General features: G+C 36.1%; 1 protein-coding gene across 4 annotated transcripts in view; it reads left to right on the top strand.

The window, feature by feature from the left end:
* LOC133523368 (cyclin-dependent kinase 14) overlaps nucleotides 1-19,913 on the top strand; it is a 136,692-nt gene that overhangs the window by 10,421 nt on the left and 106,358 nt on the right. Inside the window, exon 1 of one of the 4 annotated variants that reach the window (XM_061858891.1) lies at nucleotides 8,990-9,455. The exons of the other annotated variants lie outside the window; for them this stretch is intronic. Coding sequence (XP_061714875.1) covers nucleotides 9,392-9,455 — 64 coding nt within the window. The 5' untranslated portion in view covers nucleotides 8,990-9,391. Of the gene's footprint in view, nucleotides 1-8,989; nucleotides 9,456-19,913 lie in introns of those variants that run through there. 4 annotated transcript variants of the gene reach the window in all.

Below are 19,913 nucleotides of genomic sequence, written 5' to 3'. Positions count from 1 at the left end.
TATGTAAGTCGTGCGAGGTGTCGTTAGATTATGTAGTTTTATATTCCATTAAGCCAAGGCCGATTTATGGTGTTTTCTTGTAGTTTCGAAGTGGCGACTTTACTAATGGTTACATGATAAATATAATTACTAAAATCAGCAGGGGCATAGCTCGGATTGTCTTCTTGTCGAAATCTAATTTTATAAAACAAAAAATCACGCAATTTTCCTCTTTTAACATTGAATTTACTCAAGAATCCGAACAATAACATGAATACCATCACGTCAACCTTGGCGTCATGGCAATCGAAGCAGCGTGTGAAGCGGCACGACTGGTCACTTATCGATTGTGGACTTCAATACACCTTCCTCATTAAAGTTTCATGAAGCGAGCGCACGATGTTCTTAGTCTTCAGGTTGGGTTGTTTATTCAACGAAGGTGCGTGTTTTACACGTGCATTAATACAATTTAATTAGTGCGCCAGGAAAAATAACACCGTATACTTGATTTTTTTAATTGGTGGAATGATTTTCTCAATCGCCCGTTTCCCGGCTTCCTGTCACTCCAAAGGCTCTTTACCGGGATGCCTAACGATAATACAGAAAATATGTCGATAAGAATTGACCATCATATTTTAATTGTCTGATTTGACTAATATTCAATACACCCTCGTCATTTCAGTTTCATGAAGCGTGTTCTAGCGCACGATGTTAGCAGTCCTTTCAGGTGAAAAAACAAGGGTGCGTTTTGCAAGTATACATTAATCCAAAATCGAAATTTCGTTATCTGCCGCTCTATATGTAAGAGACCCTCTGTATTATCGAGATTCCGAAAGACAATATTGACACTGAGAAAATTGACCATAATCATTAAATTGTCAGCTACTCTATAAACGGTATGCGTCATTAGCACTCATTACATTAAACTTCCATAAAGCAAGATTTTTACCAGTAATATTTTACTCGTACAGTCCTTTCTGGTGACCAAGATTTCTAACGATAATATTGATAGTGTCGATAAAATTTACCATGATATTTAAATTGTCGGCCTTAAGCGAGCCATAGCAAAAAGTCGGGAAATCGCTAAATAGATGAAAATGATTTTTCTAGATGAAGAAGAAGAAGAAGAAGAAAATATTTATTGCCACAAAAAAAAACCTTATCAACAAAGTACAATATAATAACCTTAAATACTAAATACAAATTAATTAGAAAGATAGGTACTTCGACATTTAATACCTGATGATTGGGCAATGGGCTCCAATCTCAGCATATGCCAAGCAGAGGGCCTAGCGCTGGTTTTCAGACTGGACCCTTGAGATCGATCGGTCGCAGGTTAACAAATTTCTGTGCTTTGCTAGGCTCTACAAATATAAAATCAAAACAAAAGTAAAATATATATAAGTGAAAAAAAAAAATAAAAAAAAATGTGTGCTCCTGTATGTGCGCGCGTGTGTGTGTGTGTGTGTGTGTGTGCTAGATCTATATCTAGATCTATATTTGAAGAGTAGAAATTTTAGTAAGAGTAGGATTTTGTGCTTTTCTGCTCTAATACTGAATGATGAAAGTAATTTAACTTTTCAAGTGGCATGTGTCGTTTTTGAGTTATTTGAATTTCGATTTTATTTCAATTAATCAAATTTGAAATTTAAATGACATAATCGGTCGGGAGTCGACCGCCTGCCACTCCAAGGGATATCGTCTTTAATTCCTGATCCATTTGTATTCTCTGAATTTCTGACCAATTCTAACAAATATAATGAGGTTCATCTTCATCATAATGTCTTCGCCGTTCTGGAATCTGGAAGTATTAGTGGAGTACAAATGTTAGTGGCAAAGTTGGACCAAGTTTATCTAGTTCAAATATACCGTAGAACTTGCGGACAAGTGAAATTAAACATCAATTGAACTTTACCAGCAATTCGACCGGGTTGAGACGTACGATTAGTTCGTACTTAAAACATACATACAGAGCACACGGTCCATAGAGCATTGTAAGTTTTAAATATCTTTTATTAGTAACCCAGATGCACTGAAAAGCAACACAAATTGATCAGCTTGTATGAAGATTTTGTTCGGCTGCATTACCCACAGCTACCCATTGCATTCGCGGAAACTGGCCTTATGTGCTATTACTTCTTCTCGAGTGGATGGTTTCAGACTGTGCGGGACCAGAAGGTAGCGACATTTATCGCCCTGTTTGTCGCATCGCGGAGGTCCTGCTACGAGCAGGTATGTGGGCACGCTGGACAATATACCATGTGCTCCAACGTTTGGGGAGCCGTCCCACATGGGCATGCGCTAATGGTGCATACTCGTATTCTACACTTGTTACTTGATAACTAACTACTCGTCCGCTATCTTTCCCTCCACCGGCAGCGGGGTTAAGTTAATGTGGTATTTTTATTTGTTATTAACACTTTATTTACTTTTTCCTTTAATTTTTGCCCAACTTGTGATTAGTAAAGAAGTACCTCTTTTGTCATTGAAGTTATTCACCCGCCCAATGTCTATTATCAGGGATACAGTCATGATTTGTTTGCGTTGTCGTATCCGGTCATTGTACTACGAACTACGAAATGATAGGTTTCGTGGACAGTTATCGCTGGCAGTTTAATCCAAGCTGTAAGTACGCAATTTATTAAATACATTATTTTCCTTGATTATGTTTTTGATGCGCATAACTTAACTGAAACGATGAAGTCATACAAAAACCAAAAGTACATTCTGGTTAAAAACTATGTACTATAAGTACTATAACTGTTACGTCAAGGTTTAAACTCTGCAAATTTAAATTAGTATTCTTTAGATAAAAGTACGCATCATCAGACATTTTCGCTTACGATTAGTTATCAAATCAACGATAGCATAGTGATTCTGGTCCAAGATTAGAACCTATTCCAATTTGATTAAATCGGGCCAGAAGCTTTGAATTATGAGATTACGGTGTTCCCTGGGTTTTAAGGTCCGACCGAGAATGCTTTTTCTGTCTCGGCCGAGAACGAGACCGAGACCGAGATTCAATGGGATTCTCGGCCGAGACCGAGACCGAGAATTTATAAAATAGAAGAAAAAAAACGATTTTTGCAATCAAAATGTTTTAATAGTCGAAATTCGACGATTTCTCAGAAAAAGTTATCATGATCAATTCGTAGCGCTGTTAAGTGGTATTTTTAGGGTTCCGTAGCCAACATGGCAACTTATAGTTTCGCCATTGCCGTCTGTCTGCGTCTGTCCGTATGTCACAACCATTTTACTCGAAAACTATACGATATATTTTATAACGATATATGGAACGAAGGTGTATTATGTAATGTAAGTCGCATCTTAGTAAGTTAAATAATTTAGCTGTAATAAATACCTTTTCAGGAAAATTATTTTGAATATCTTTTTATTAAAACGAAGCAAGTGCCACGAAAATTCTCTCTTTTGCTTGTCTGGCTTTTCGTATTGTATGAATAAGGTACGGAACCCTCTATTATGCGTTGCCCGACACGCACTTGGCCGGTTTTTATGTATGTCCAATATTCCACAACAGTAATCCGGCACAGGTATTGTTTTGTACTTACCTACTGCTTTACCTTTTCCCGTAAATCAAAATACCCAGCGTTATCTTACACCCACATCAAGTTAATTTAAGTTACACCTCAATAACAATATACACTCATTTATTAACTCTTCCGCAATAACAATAACCACAAAACGAAAAGAACCAAAGAACAAGTCATTACTGGCAACCAAGCCTATCCGATCCCAACCCAACACCGTATTTGATAAGTAATTGGCTTAAAATGTGGGTACGAAACCAGTCAAAATCACAAAAAACGTCACACCAAGCGGGCGATGCAACTAACAGGTGGCTTAGAAACGGGTGCTCGTGCGCGGTAAATTCAAATCCACTGATAATGATAATCCAATGATAACTTATTGCCTAGTCTCGGTCTCGGCAAGAATCTCGGCCCATTTTTGCCGAGAGCCGAGACCGAGATCTCGGCCCGATTTTTGGCCGAGAATGCCGAGACCGAGACCGAGACCGAGATCTCGGTCGGACCTTACTGGGTTTACCTCAATGGTAGATACCTGGAATGGTAGATGGTGGTTGGTGGATGGCCAAGCATACCTGCATTTAATATTATTATGAGTATTGAGTATTATCTTTACCTTGAAAACGTGTGTCAAATTGAAGTGCATTTTAGCAGAGCAACATATTTGGTTATAGACGTGATTTGTCAATTTGCGTCGCCAGGAGAATGTGTAACTCCCATAATGAAAGTAAATTATATGTGTACAGTTTTTCCATTTACTGTTGCGCCTTGAAATGTAACTACTTTGTCGTATTCATTATTACTCAGTACTTAGGTACTTACATAGGTAATAATTTTCGCTGTAAATGGTATGGTTGCTATTTGGAGAGTTGCTTTTCTATTTTGTAGGCAAAAATGGCGCAAACAAGTTAGTTTACATTGACGATCCCTTAATTTTTCCTTTATAATTAACTTTTTTTGTCTTGAAACGATGCTGAGTTCTGCCTGTGCAAAATACTTTTTTCAATAACATACAATACAAATTCTTACTTAATTACTTAACTTTCCTTACATAAAAATGTATAAATTATTTCGCAGATACTTCCCCTTATTGTAAATTGCATTAACCACGAGTTGTTCACGTATAAACAATCAACGTTATAGGCGATATGAATGTAATGTCATACGGTATTGACTGGTCTTTGTGTCACTTCCTCACAAGTGCAATGTGGTCAAGCGTTAAGCGTGACCTCGCGTAATCTGCGATAGATGATCGATAGACGTCAATAGTTCAACGTCAGTTATTGTGTTCGTGACTAGGGGCAAGCATTAGTATCGTGCACGGAAAACAGAGGAATTCATATTCCAAGTTAGGAAATGTAAGCATTCTACCGTAAATAATGCATTGTATCCTGGGCTTCTTGGCTATATAATCATGACTATTCGTTTCGATTACTTAATACAATACATAGGTATTGATGTTATGATGACCCATTTGTTGTTATGATATGATAAATGAAATTATGTGAAAAATTGGGGCGTTGGTTGAACATGATAACAACAGTCAAAAATATATATGTTCAAAATGGTTGGTTGTTGATTTAAATTATAAAATATTTACAGCTGCCAATTTCTTGTTTATTTAATAAATCGTGCGTAAAAGCTACTATAAATCACGCAGGTACGTAGCTTCTAGAAATATGATTGCTCTATTTTAAACTGTACGTAACCTTTCTTGTTCTTATGGAAAGTGTAAATACTTAGATATTACGCACACGTTTATTACTAGTTTAGTTTATGATGCACAAGTCAACATTGTTTGGGTCTTTCCTCTTTTATCGTGTTGTTATGTAGACATTGTATAACATGCCTTAAATTGTATAACATTGGTAGATAAGTCTGAAATATTAGTTACATAAGATAATATGTATACTACTACTACTACGAGTAAAATATCTAGTTTCTTGGGCAGGTATATCTACACTCTTTTATTAACCCCCGATACAAAAAGAGGGGTGTCATACGTTTGACGCCAATGTCTATCAGTGTGTCTGTCTGTAGCATCCTAGCTCTCAAACGGATGGACCGATTTTGATACGGTTTTTTACGTGAAAGCGAGTTTCCTTGCGGTGGTTCTTAGTTATGGATACAAATCAGAGTATTAGCTCTTTTTCAAAATGATGCCGAAAGTACTTTATTTCGACATGAAATGGTTTAAAATCTTATGATTGGCGTAGGTTCTAGTAGGTTGTAAGTGTGGTCTAGTCTTAAAGACAATAAGACAACAAATTTAATATAAATACCTTGGTATACATTTATAGACTGACTATAAAATATAGACTTAAATTATCGTTCTAGTTCAACCGTAAGAGTCAGCTCTAACGATACCCCTTTGTCCTGCACGACCGTTCTGCTGCGCCAGTATTACCATAAACCATTCGTTGCAGTCGCACGCGCAACCAGTATGACAAGTAAGCGCAGCGCCGCACACAGGCGGATTTTCCTAAATTTCTGGCCAAAAGTCCAATGTACCAAATCAACGATAATAGTCACGTGACTTTATTTTTTGTATCTGTATCGTTCCTAAGATTTAATGACAACCCTCATAACTATTTAAACGAACGTTTTCATAACTACCCACATTAACAAAGTATCGACTTCTGACCAAAGGTTAATTATTTGTTAAAAATAAGTATATTTATATAACATATTCTATTGTTTTGAAGTTGTTTGGTGTGATTTATATAATGGATTGTGAAGCTGGAGGTATGTAACTATATATTTAACATGAATGTTCATACTTTTCATTTTGTTTATACACAGGAAAAAAAAAGTTAATTTACAATCGAATTTTTACCTGTTGGTTACTTATATTAGTGTATAAAGTTCAATATTCAATAGAATCTGACTACTGAATGAATATTATAGTAAAGACAAACATATTAGCTAAACTATTTTGATAGTTTAGGTTGCTAATACGTGCTAATCTGTTTTTTATTAGACAATTATCAGATGGAAGTAAAAATCACGAAAACAGTTTTTTTTTATTTTTTCTTTGTTTTTAGGTTCATCTTCTGAGAATATCATTATAAGTCGTCAACAATAGGCTTGTGTCAACTAACAATGAAACCAATGGATGAATGTTTCTAGGCGTAAATTGTAATATTTAATCAAGGAAGACCGAAATAATTCCTCATAAAAAAATAAGATTATTGTTATTTTTACAAATTAAAATCAAAAAAATACCCCCCTGGCCCCTCCGCCGTGAACGCCAATTAGAACGTATTACGTCACATGGTGATATGCGCCATTGTTGTTGTTGACGTTTGGTTATGATTTTCATACAACAGCACAAGTCACTTCGTTTTTTTCTATTATTATCATTTTTCGACAAGTTGAGAGTGTTATTTCCACCCATATCGGATAATACTAGCATAAACTGCCATGGAACCTGGATTTATCAAAGCGAACAGCAATAATTTACCCAAAATTGACGCTGTTATGCTAGGCCGATTTTTCGCGTCGAACACTGACTTTTGTTCATCGGAATTTCGTAATGTTAAAACTTCTATGTAAGTATAAACAATACTAAAATACTGCTTATTATCATTTTCACGTATATTTCACTTTAGCACGCAGTCAATTATTATTTGAAGGTATGTATACCAATTGCAAATTAATTGATTTTGAGGTTAGAATTACAATGTAAATATAGAGAGATGATATTGTAAAGACACTACTTTGTCTTAGTGTCTTAAGCCCTATCGCAAGTTTGTGGAATAGTGGGTTTTAATTGCCTATTTCGAAAGTAAGAATTAGAAAATAATTGTTTGTTTGCTCCCAGGGCAACAAAAAAAGCTTTGGTTTTTCTTAAGATTTACGAGTTGAATATGTAGTCACTACTTTTTTTAATAATACTTACCTACATCGAAATGATCTTCACAAAAATAAATTCTCGATGTTGTTGATAAACAATGAGCATCTTTCCTCCTTGCCAGTTTTAACCACTTTTTCGCATTTTTTCCTTGACCGGAACACGTATGAATAATTTAGTCGGAGTTTTTATACTTGTATTTATACACTGGGGCACTATAAATACGACGTTTCCATTTTTATTTAAACAAAACAAACTTTCGCCGTAAGTGAACACAATCGCTTGCAACTATGTGACGTCATTCACGACGCCATGACACTTTCTTGTGTTTTTACGTCAGTTTAAAAATATTTTTTTCAAACTTAAAATATGTGTTTTAAATATAATTTTTATCATGAAATATTATTTTTTTGGGATAATACAGGTACTATCGAAATAAGCCATTTTTGAAATTTACGACACAGGCCTATTGCTTGAATATTATAGAACGTGCAATTCGAAAGATAATAATGAAAAACTTAACCATCTTTTTAACCAAGTAGCAAGTTTCTTAGGTGTTGAGGATGGTCTCACAAATGACTCAAAACAATTATTATCTAAGTTCGTATTCGACTACAAACAAAAGTGTGCATCTGTTAGAAGAAACAATGCCTATTTCAACAGAAAAGAATGTAATTGGCTTAGTGATGGTATTTGTTTTTTGGTTAAGAAACAAGTTTCAAAGCAAGTAAGCGGAAGACCTTCGAAAGATTTCTGTGAGAGTAGTGATCGGTCCAAACGCAGAAAATCCGAAGACTTACGTGAGGAAAAAACTAGTAGTGAACTTTTGTTTGCTGCTAAAATGAACTTCAAAAGAGATGGTGATCTGAAATCTGCTAAAGAATGTGAAACTATAATTACAAAACAAGAAGCCACTTCTGGACAATCTCCCATTCCTTTCACACCAGATGAAGCTTTAGCACTTGTTGTTGGAGCAAAACTTACCAAGTTCCAATACAATTTAATTAGGAAAAGTGCAAGTGATCATTACTGCAGCATCTACCCTCCTTACGAAAATGTTACTTGCGCCAAAAAGAGATGTTATCCTAAAAATATATTGCTGCAAGACAGCTGTTGTCTTTATCAAACATTATCCATTGTACCCCCTACCAACAACTGTACATAAAATCTTATTTCATGGCCATGAAATAATGAAAAATTGTATAGTGCCTTTGGGGTTACTTTCAGAAGAAGCTCAAGAATCCAGAAATAAAGACATAAAAATGTACAGAGAAAGTTATTCGAGAAAATTTAGTCGGATCTAAAATGTAGAGGATGTGTTTAATAACCTTCTTGTATCATCTGATCCTTACATAACATATATTTCACGAAAACATTACAAGAAGGATTCAAAAGTAAATGATTATCCAAAAGAACTTAAGTATTTACTGGACATGTAAGAAAAAAACTAATAAAATAAATATAGAAACAGTGAATTGACCTTAAATAAAGCTGTAGTTTAATTTAAATATGTTTTTATTTGATTCCTAAAGCGTTTCTAACTTTTAATTCAGTCCATTAGTTTTGGCCAGAAATTTAGGAAAATCCGCCTGTGTGCGCCGCAAGCCAGTGCAGCGTCATCGAGAGATAAGAGTAGGTGAACGGGCGTAGGCCTGTCTGTCTACCGCCAGTCAGTAGGCCCCCGCGGTTTCACACCGAACGACGCGCGTACGCATTTATAAAAAAAAAAAACTAGGTTGTGCGGCGATATATCAAATTAGCAGGCGGTATATAATGGAAACAGTATATACAAAGTGACAGTTCGAAGATTATAACGGCTTTATCGATGCTTGCGTCATCGTTGTGATTTGATTTCTGCAATCTGAAGAGCCAAAAACTTAATTTCTCATATCTATGTGGGCTACGTGATAAGTGACAAGTGTGTAACGGTATTGTTTTGCCTTTTGTTTTTCCAGTGAATCCGTTTTGTCAGGTAGTCGGTTCTTGGAAGATCGGTTTAAATTGGTTTTTGTGAATGAGTCAGCTAACAGGCGTCGGGATTGTTAACATCGTCAACGTGCTGCCGACCATATCCGAAGGTATTGAACTATTAAGTAAATTCCTAATCGGTCTGACTCATTTTTATAACGTTTAACGTTTGAACGCTTTATTTATAAAGTCTACATTGAGACGTGTTGAATGACTAAGAAAATTGTTATTATGATATTAGTGTAACAACTATCATAATAACATTTTACGGCGTACTTGCTCTTTGTTTTGAATGTGTTTCGTTTGATAACAGCCTGGCTTTATTTTTAAACATTGAACCTGTAATAGACACCACAGCATAAAAGAATCGATAAACTTGTAGTGTTTCAAATACACTATTCTTATCTGATTACAAATGTGATGTAAAAGTTATAGATGCTAGTTACTGTTTGCTCGTTCAACAATACCATGGAGCATTGGCCCTTGGTGCACCATCTTACTTTTTGGAATTTGATATCATAGTGTATTTTCTTATGCTAGTAACTTGAAAAAGAGGGATGAGTATAGTTTTTTTTAATTCTACTGTTACTAAGGAAACTTGTTTGCCAGATTATATGTGTCTACTCAGTTTAGAAAAGTTAATTTCAAATACAACGCAAAAGATTGCAATAAATCAGGATATAAACCTAAAGACTTAACACAATACCACTTCGAATAATGAATGGATACCATTCGGTATGATGTCACGGCTGACGGCAAGCTAAGACATTAATTTTCAGTGGAGACTTATAAACAATAATAAATGGCCTACTTTTTTATAATGTGTATATATATATTTTGTATTGTTTTGTGAGTGTTTTATATTTTACTTTTATAATATTCATATTATACATGAACTAGCCTAAGATCAAAAATAAATAAAGAACATGGCCTACTAATGCAGTTGAATTTTAATCTGAACGTCGTTTTAGTTACAAATTTATAGATATCTGCAACAAGTGCAATAAAAACTTGATTAATAAAATACCTATTGCAATACCTGACGTTTCTCGATTTCACCTCGATTTCGACTTCTCGATGCGTTATTTATTACTCGCAATAAAGATTTATTCATATCTTTGTGAAATTTGTATCGTACCACTGATATCTCTTACTCAATTGTGCCTGTGAAAGTTTACTTTCTTTTTTGCAAATAACGCTAATTTATTACCGTCTACCGAGAGCGTGCAGTCTTTAAAAATTCGCTAAAATATTTGCATACTGTGGAACGCATGATTTACCTTTGTCGTGTACACTGGACATCGAAGATATGTTTACACTTTTGCACCTTATTCCTTTGTAATAAGGCGAAGACTTTGAAAGAGACGAAGAAATTACTCACATTACTTACGTGAAGTCTTTGCACACGCTAGTCCGTTATCACAGTAGAGAGTAAAATGCAACGGAGGTTAGATATGTCAATTCTAATTAATCTAATTATGAATCTGCTAAAGACTCCAGCTACTTGAAGTTCGCTTGTGTTCTTCAACAATGCAAATTTGAATTTGCGCGCCGGACGCCGACTAGCTTTGTTATACATATTTGTATACAAAAGCCAAATCAGACCCTTAAAAGCCTGAGGCCTTGACGGCATCCGCCAATTCTGGCATTCGTAGCAGCAGGTGCGTCGGCGCCGGGGTCGTTGAACTGTGGACGTGAACGATTAATTCCTACATGTTGTAAATTCAATCAGGAGCATCGTTTGTCCAGTCTTGAGCGGCGCAACGCGGGCTTTGTAAAAGTTACGATTTCTATATGAGTTTTAATTCATTTTCGATAATTTTTCTATCGCGGCGTGTTGTAATGACAGTAAGTTGGTTATAACTTATTTAGATTTTGTGAAAGTAGTTGATGTTAAAGGTGCTCTTTCAAATTTTGCTATTCGAAATACAACTCAGAAAGATAAAGCGGGGCACCTATAGTATAAATAATTTACTTAACCATGTCATTGAGGTTATACAAAAACTTCAGTAGCTTACATTAAAATCGCCTGAGTTGTGCATAATTTTAATGGGTATCTTGGAATAAAAATATAATTGCAACATTTTCAACAGAGGTGCAAACAAGCCCACATTCCTCAACAACCTTGCAAAACCTTCGCTTTTTTTTTTAGAAAATATCTCGATCGTTTGAACTTGAACCTGTTTCTGCAGCGATTGTCTTCGTTTGCATGTTATGTATGCACCATTAAATGCACAGTATGGCGGATGGTGTGCGTGCGAAAACCTACTTAAGTCGCACTGTTCCGACTTTGCACGCATTCCGTTCTTAATACATTTCTAAGTTGCTGTTGACGCTGTTGATAGCAATAACCTTGAGCCCGAATTTGATTTGACGAAGTAAGAAAAATATTTAATTAGTTTTCAAAACATCGTTAGTACATTGCTGGTACAATAGTTATTTGTTTTACAAGGGGGCAAAGTTGTTGTTTAACCGCTCGTGATAATATTGCTCGAGAAGTGGAATCTTGAGCGTTGCGAAGGTTTTAAGGCACAAGGGTTAAACAAACTTCCGAGTGAAACGCAACATTTTTTACCATACCAACGCGAGGAAAATACTAACTATGAAATACCAATCGAATCAAACCAAATCAAATCTACTCTACCAGTTAAAATAAGGAAACAACTCAAAATTTGACTCGAAATTATCTACCTGAAATCGTCTCAATTGTAAAAGGCATGAGAATTAAATCTTAAAATAAAATAAAATAATTTTTTATTGGCATTTAGTGTTGAAGTCCCTGACTTCTGAGCTAGGTAAAAACCTGTGTTACAGAAGTCAGTGTCCTCTTCCAAACATAATAGTACTATTAAGACATAAACCATTTTCATTTTAGATAGATAATTAAGGCTTGTTTTAATACTAGAAAACAAATGCCATTCTAATAAGAATAGAAAAAGAAAATCCTCTCTTAACAGTCTTAACACAAACAGTTTTGTCTGTTTCTTTGTAACTTGTAAATCTGTAATGACATAGCAACATGTATGCGAAGTACCTATGTTATGATATATGTTTATGATGCACATGCTAATTTCAAAGTAGTTAATTTTCTGATTAGGCGACGGTATCATACAATTGATGCTACAATGATTCTTGTTAACTACGGTGAAATCAGAGTGAGCGTGCGAGATGAATAAAGTATTATCAGCCTCAACATGTATCCACCTAGTTTAACTCGCCTCGCAACTTAACAACAAGTAATCTAACAAGTTCAAGTAATCAGACAAGTTCGTCCCATACTTGGCCTTGTTTGATGACGAAGGGACTGATCAAGTGTTTAGACAGGCATTATATGCAAATTGTGCCAACCATGCCTAAATACGCATACATTTGAATATGTAAGCGTCGTGTATGTACCTCATTAGTAGCATTACGTTCATTAAAGCTTGATGCAGCGATGTTTATAGAATTTTTTAACTCATTTTATTACTTTTGATTGATGTTGTCATAGGTAGACATCTCCCATTTTACGCCATTGAAAAAAATCGCCGTCTCTCAACCAGTTCTTGACAAGAACTGGCAGGGTGATAACATCTTTTGCCATCTCTAAATCAACAGTACAGTGAAAAGCCAATCCCATCATTGAAACAGCTCCAGCAGAAAATTAAAGCCAACCATCTTGCGTAAATAGTCATTCCACCTAGTTTAAACGTGTCCCACCACACTTATCGATACATAGCCATCTCTACTTGAGAACATATCTACCCAAACGGTTATTGGTTCTGCGGCCAAATACGGCTATTGCCAATATGCTTGCTTAAGATAAGCTCAATCAGCTTATCTTTGTTTCAGCTGATTTCTTTACATGTACATTTATACAAACAATTAAAACTGGCTTCCGTTTCTGGATAATAGACGCGCTTCAGTAAACTTGTACCCCACCTATACAATTACCATGAACCTTGAGTCTACGTATCATTCCTAATGGCTCGACGTACATGCGTATGCTAGGAAGTCATTAAGGGCAATTACGGGGTAATTTCACGAAGGCAAAAACATGCATCGGCTTTCGTCATTACTATCACAGTTATCTCCTTGGAGCCGTTAGTTTTGTTTCCGCAAATACGTTGGACCTTCCTGGATATGTACCGCTATGAGTAGAATCCGTTTTAATATCTTAATGTATTGTTTACGCGACTCCGGGTTATTCCCATTTAAAATAACCCCTCCGTTCACGCGATATGAAAGTTTCCTTTTGTTTCGTTTAGTATTTTAATTGTATGAGAAATTTAAAATGTAATATGGCTCGCTCAAGAAATATTACACGGATGTTTCCAAGTAACCAATTTGTTACTAAATCTGAACCTCAATAATCTTTCATGTCACGACGTTATAACTGCAGTTTTGCAAACGCCGACGTGATACATGAACCGACCGCAGACATAATACGTTTGGTCGAGGTAACAAGAACAAAACTTAAGAGTTTCTAAATACACCGCATTCGGTCGGTTGAGGCAAGGTCTAATACGCTTACGTAAGCCTGGAGTTTCGAAGCTAGGTTTAATCCTATAATTCTGAATCCGGGGGGAGAGAACGCTTGGCTGGCCGCAGCCGTTCCGGCCACGCCTCGGCGAGCGCGTTGATACCATAATGTAAAAGCACTAGCATTCATACCACTGCCTTACTAACAAAAATAACCTGCCCCGCTGCACGTTGCGTCTGAGACGTGGAGCGACTGCGAACGCTCTGGCGAACGTGATTTGTTTCAAACATTATAGTAATTATCTCCATTCTCTGCCTGTCCAGTTTAATTGCGTATTGTTAAGCGATTGAGCCGGTTAAGATTTAGTCCTGGCTGTTTCACGGTTTAATGAAACATTAATTATCGACGCAATACTGTGACTGGTGATATGATGTTCGAACTATTGCTTGTACGTGCAACATCATAGCAACGGAACTTCTATACTGTCTACGTTTTGATATGAACGAATATACGATATCAAGTATCGGTTCAAGTTCGTACGAACACAGAAATTGAAATGTGTACGTAAACGAAAGTTAACTGCAAATGACAGTGAACTACTTATTCATCAAATTTTTGCCGTTCACTTCAAGAAAAATAAACACGGCACAATTAAGTTATGCTCTCCGTATAATTCATTGTATAATAATTTCTCTGGCGTGGTTAATGGCTTATCTTGAAGAACGGGCGTATACACGTTGTCTCGCTTTCTTGCGTCTTTCGTGATCTTACGTGTTAAGACTGCATTATTTATTTTAATTATATGGTTTTGGTCATATCCTGAATAGCATGCGCTCTTAGTAGCGCGCGCTATGGCGTTTCACTTGAACGATCGCTCTAACATGGCTGCACTTGTTTTTGGACTACACTAAGCATTCCACTGGTAAGCATCCGTTGTAAAAGTTAGATACTCAAATAGTGCAGCGCAGCGTTGTGTTGCCCAAACTTAAAAATACAAAGCCGAATGAGGACATGCTACGTGTCAGAGAGGAACAGCATGATTCATGAGCATCGGTTCAGTTAGAGAGTGTAAGGTTTATATGCTGCCTGTTATACGGCCATTTGGGGACCAACATTTTTAAAGGATACTTAACTTTATTAATAAAATTTCAAAATTTTGAGATGTGACCGTATAGCAGGCAGCATACGGGATATTCTGTACGTGAAAACTATTGTCTTTTCTGTATTCTCCATTTTCAAGAGCTTGATTTATTAGATTTCTTAGTGCTAGTCGTTTGGCTGTGATGCGACGGTGATTTGGGAGCTTCGGGCTTATACAATCGTTCTCATCCATCACGTCTGCTTTTAAGAATATAGCACTTGTTTTGTGATTACTCATTTCCTTTGTAATTTATATCTGGTACGTTATGGTCAATAACGATGCCAATATGTTCTTTTTTACTGTACATTTTGAAGTATGTTGTTATTGCCATATCGTCCTACACCTATGTACATATTACGGTCAATAACCACGATGGCATAAGGTGGAAAATATTCACATTTACGTACTTGAGTTTAAGTTTATACAGTAGGAAAAACACCGTCAAGTGAGTGCGAGTAATTGTCTCCTGCATAAAATATGAAGCGGAAATGCTCGTTTGTTTTGTTTACGGCGAACCATTGAGGGCAAGGTGACGAATGGCCCGCACAATGTTCGCGACGAAACGGAGTGACACGAATACTACTGACTCACTTAGGAGACCTAGAAAAAATGCAGTCATATGTATGTTCAGCAACGTTCAGGGGCCTGTTTACTTTACTTGCACATTACTTGTCACTAAAGTAGCAAATATATGAACTCGCAATAAACACTAATCAACGTGTTAACAGGCCCCAATGCGAAGGCCAGCCACACTTATAATCCGTAACACATTTACCTGTATTGACTATTGACCTCAAGTAGTGTTTGGAGCTATAGGATAGGCGAAAGTTTTGTTCCTATTTTCTTAGATATAGGGATTATAGGGACTCTAGTTATAAGATTTTACCTTGCTATTAATATGTTCTGTTTATTTACGCATTCGTCATCCGTCTGCTTTGCCAAGTAGGTCTGTTCATTATTACTTAAGTTAGCAGTGCGGCTGCTGTGTGCGGCTGCCCTGCACAAAGTGTTAGTGTCCAAGCTAATGACCAGGAACACGAAGCTCCGGATATACAAAACGGTCATAAGGCCAATGTACGGATGCGGAGCTTGGACATTATCCCAAAAGGGAGAGCGCACGCAACTGGTAGCTGAGAGGAAGATCTACCGAAAAATCCTAGAACCCACACGTGGAAAGGATGGAACCTGGAGATTCTAGGAGATTGAAGATCTGGTGTCCGAGCCGAACATCATTGGAGAAACAAAGCCGCCAGACTCCGTTGGCTCTGACATTTAGGCCGGATGGGTGAAGATCGTGCAGCCTGGAGGGCGTACTTTAATAAATAAATAAATAAATATTATAGGACATTATTACACAAATTGACTAAGTCCCACAGTAAGCTCAATAAGGCTTGTGTTGAGGGTACTTAGACAACGATATATATAATATATAAATATTTATAAATACTTAAATACATAGAAAACACCCATGACTCGGGAACAAATATCCATGCTCATCACACGAATAAATGCCCTTACCAGGATTTGAACCATCGGCTTCGTAGGCAGGGTCACTACCCACTAGGCCAAACTGGTCGGCAATATACTTTGGAGTTTCAAATGGCCTGGAGTGAACTCGGAGCCGTCGACTGGACAGAAACGGCTTTGGACAGAGCAGCATGGCGGTCTTTGGTGTCGGAGGCCAAGATCACTTCGGGTTGCTGCGTCACAGCAGTAAGTGAGTAAGTAAGTAAGCAAGTATGGTCTAGTAATTTAATTTGAGTACCATTTCGTATCTTGTCACAGTGACAATAGAATGAGGTCCCTAGCGACTTTCATATTGATTGTCACTGTGACTAGGTACGAAATGGTACGGAAATTAAATTCTTTGACTGTGCCCATAGCATACGGCTGCGATATGACAAGGGACCGAGTAATCCAGGTATTTTAGTTGGGAGGACTTATCCAACTTGTTTAATTTAGCTTCGTTAGATACGCCATTACAAGATCGTATCGTCCCAGTAGATGCGACACGGCCTCGAACCTGCAACCCCCGCACAATGCACAATTGTGATGTAAATGCGTACTAAGGCGCAGTGCCAACCGTTCCATGGTACCGATTGTGGAGACGCTTGAATGCTTACCGGCACTTGTTGGTTACTTGAGGCGCCAGAAATAGATAGGTACTTAACTAGTTTTAACTGTTCACCCAAGGTATATCAGCCCTTGACATTGGTAATGTTAACATCAAATAGATAGTATATATAAAACCTTCAGCCTAGAAATAAGGATATGTACCGAGTACCGACATATTTGGCCACTCAAACCGGCTTAAGAAATATTTTGGCTATTCGAACTTTACAAATTGAACTCAATTTGATCAAACATTGCATAAACTCGCTTGCAGCTCCTTTATTTAATCGATTATGAATTCTTTTTACATTGATGCATTTACCTTACACTTGAACTACATATTTAAAAATAAAGTCAAACAACTAGAAATAAAAGTTATTTTATTTCCGGAGTACCTAACCTAAACGGATTGATCACTTACCCCATCTGCCTTTATGTAGAAAGTTCTTTGTATTCAACATGAGTATCTTCTTTTTCGGTCTACTATTTATGCACATACTATTATTAAGTCTTAACTTATTGTACATAACTTGTAAGAAACAACGGTTCTTGTCTGAATCATCTATACAATCGCGAAGAAACTTTCACTGTTAGCGAAGGAAAGATAAACTCGTGCTAATCAGATTTCGTGCGAGCGAATACTTAACGCGATTGCTGCGCCAATTAGAGACTCTTGAGCGTAAATAAATATTGCTGAAGTAATTATTATGAACATTTTGATGATTTTCGTTGATTGGGGTGCTAGCATTAGCAACAAATAAACCATTAGTGCCTATAATTAGGTTATTGAAAAAAAGTTGTAGATTAGTTCTAGTTATTTATAGAAATACATATTTACAGAGCAATTAATGAAACTAGCATGTATATTTTGGGATAAACTTACATAGTTTAGTTTAAATATTAACTATTTATTTATGTTGCTGCACTGTACAGTCAGCGTCAAATACTTTGTAGCAACCAAAGTTGCCAAATAGTTCGGTACACCATATATTTAGTATGGTGTACCGAACTATTTGGCCACTTTGACTGCTACAAAGTATTTGACGCTGACTGTACTTGGTGAAAATGTCGTTTTATTTTAACAAGTGTGGTTGGTGTCATCCACGATGACGCGCATATTTGTTAAATCTAACGACCATCATTGTCATTGGTCATTGTCGACAATCGACATAGTCGAAAATATACTTGTTAAAAGAAAAACAAATTGTTCTTGTATGCAACTGTCATTTGCATATAACTTTCTCCGATAATTAAAATGCATACCCTCTGTTAAGACAAAACTATTTTTTCTCAAACATGCAATGACATATTGACGTTATGGTGTCTGTGAACCTAGGTCATATCAAGTGTTAGCATCTCAAGTTTTCTTGAGAGTTCTAGTAGCATCCCTAATAGTTCTATAGTTCTAGGTAGTTTTTCGTTCCTTATAATAGGCTGCGAAGTATGACGTTTCAGGTGCGGCTAGGACAAGAGGTTGTTAATGGAATTTCATACAAATATTGCAGGCCAAGGCCGGCAAAGTCCTCTTTTTTTAATTTCCATTCCAGATAAATTTGTGGCACTGGCATCATGACATTCTGCCACTATGCGTATAAAAAAACAATAAACGATTTTGTATGTACTTCATGCAGTTTTATTTAAAATAAATCCACATGGGCATAACAAATAACACATTATTATCATTGTTTTTCTTAACTATTCATATACACATTGAAATATTAATATTTCATCTAAATATTAGGTAGCGGTCAAAATGGCTACTCACACGTGCCTCTAACCGTATAGAAAAAAAAGGTTTGGCGGGAAACTTGACAATTTTTCGCTGCAATTCTGTTTTATCGGATTGAATTTTGTTCTTTGTAATCTTGTTTTGTTATAAATAATTCAGTATGAGTTCGGACGAAACTACCGACGAAGAAATGATTATTGATTGCACCTCACCTGAATTAAGAGCAGAAGCAGAATTGGCTATACAGAACTGCTGCTGGCAATATCAAAGGCGAAATATATGGTTACTTATGACTATTTTATAAATTGGAAAACAAAAAAAAAATGCCCACAGTTTCTCAGAACACGTGTTTTTGGCATATTTTAAAGAACTGACAGAAACTGAAAAGTCTTCAACATTGTGGGCATTGTACTCCATGCTTAAAGCCACAATGCAGGTGAAGCATAATATAAACATAAATTATAATATAAACATATCCTCTTAAGACTCTTGAGTACAAATTTTTGTACATATTCCAAAATTTATTTTGAACTTTTATTATGTAACTAAGGGTTCCAAATTCAAAGACAAAACAATTCTGGGTCTCAGTTTACAAATATAAATATATATGAAGTATCTGTTTTCTATTAAAACCGAGTTAAAATATGGCGAAATAGTAAAATACACACGTTAGTTTTAGTTTTTGACTTGTTTACTTATAATTTCTTTAAAAATAAAAGTTTGATTTGAGGTTTGAGTCTATATGTCTTCGGCCGGAAACCCCTTCGTCCCGGCCTCTATAGTAATGTACTCTTTTTTTGCATACCTATTTACTTACTTACAATAAATGCTACATCGAATGAATAAATTATAATTACATTGTAGAATGTGTCAGCTGCTATTAAAAACAAATTGTCTTGTAGGCAACTGTCATCAGTAAATAACTTTCTCCAACAATTAAAATGCATACTTTTTAGACACTGAATACAATTTTCAATATCAACTTCAATACAATTAGTTGGCGTTCCTAAATTATTCGATTAACGTCATTAAGATAATATGATGTCATCAAGATTGGTATAGTAACGAGTTCGCGGACTAATTTATCTCTTGAATCAACAATTTAATCTGATTATTTGAATGCT

This window comes from Cydia pomonella, chromosome 12 (genome assembly GCF_033807575.1).
Source record: "Cydia pomonella isolate Wapato2018A chromosome 12, ilCydPomo1, whole genome shotgun sequence".
Classification (NCBI taxonomy): Eukaryota; Metazoa; Arthropoda; class Insecta; order Lepidoptera; family Tortricidae; genus Cydia; species Cydia pomonella.
The sequence above is the reverse complement of the archived record's forward strand: the minus strand, read 5'-3'. Positions and strand labels throughout refer to the sequence as shown.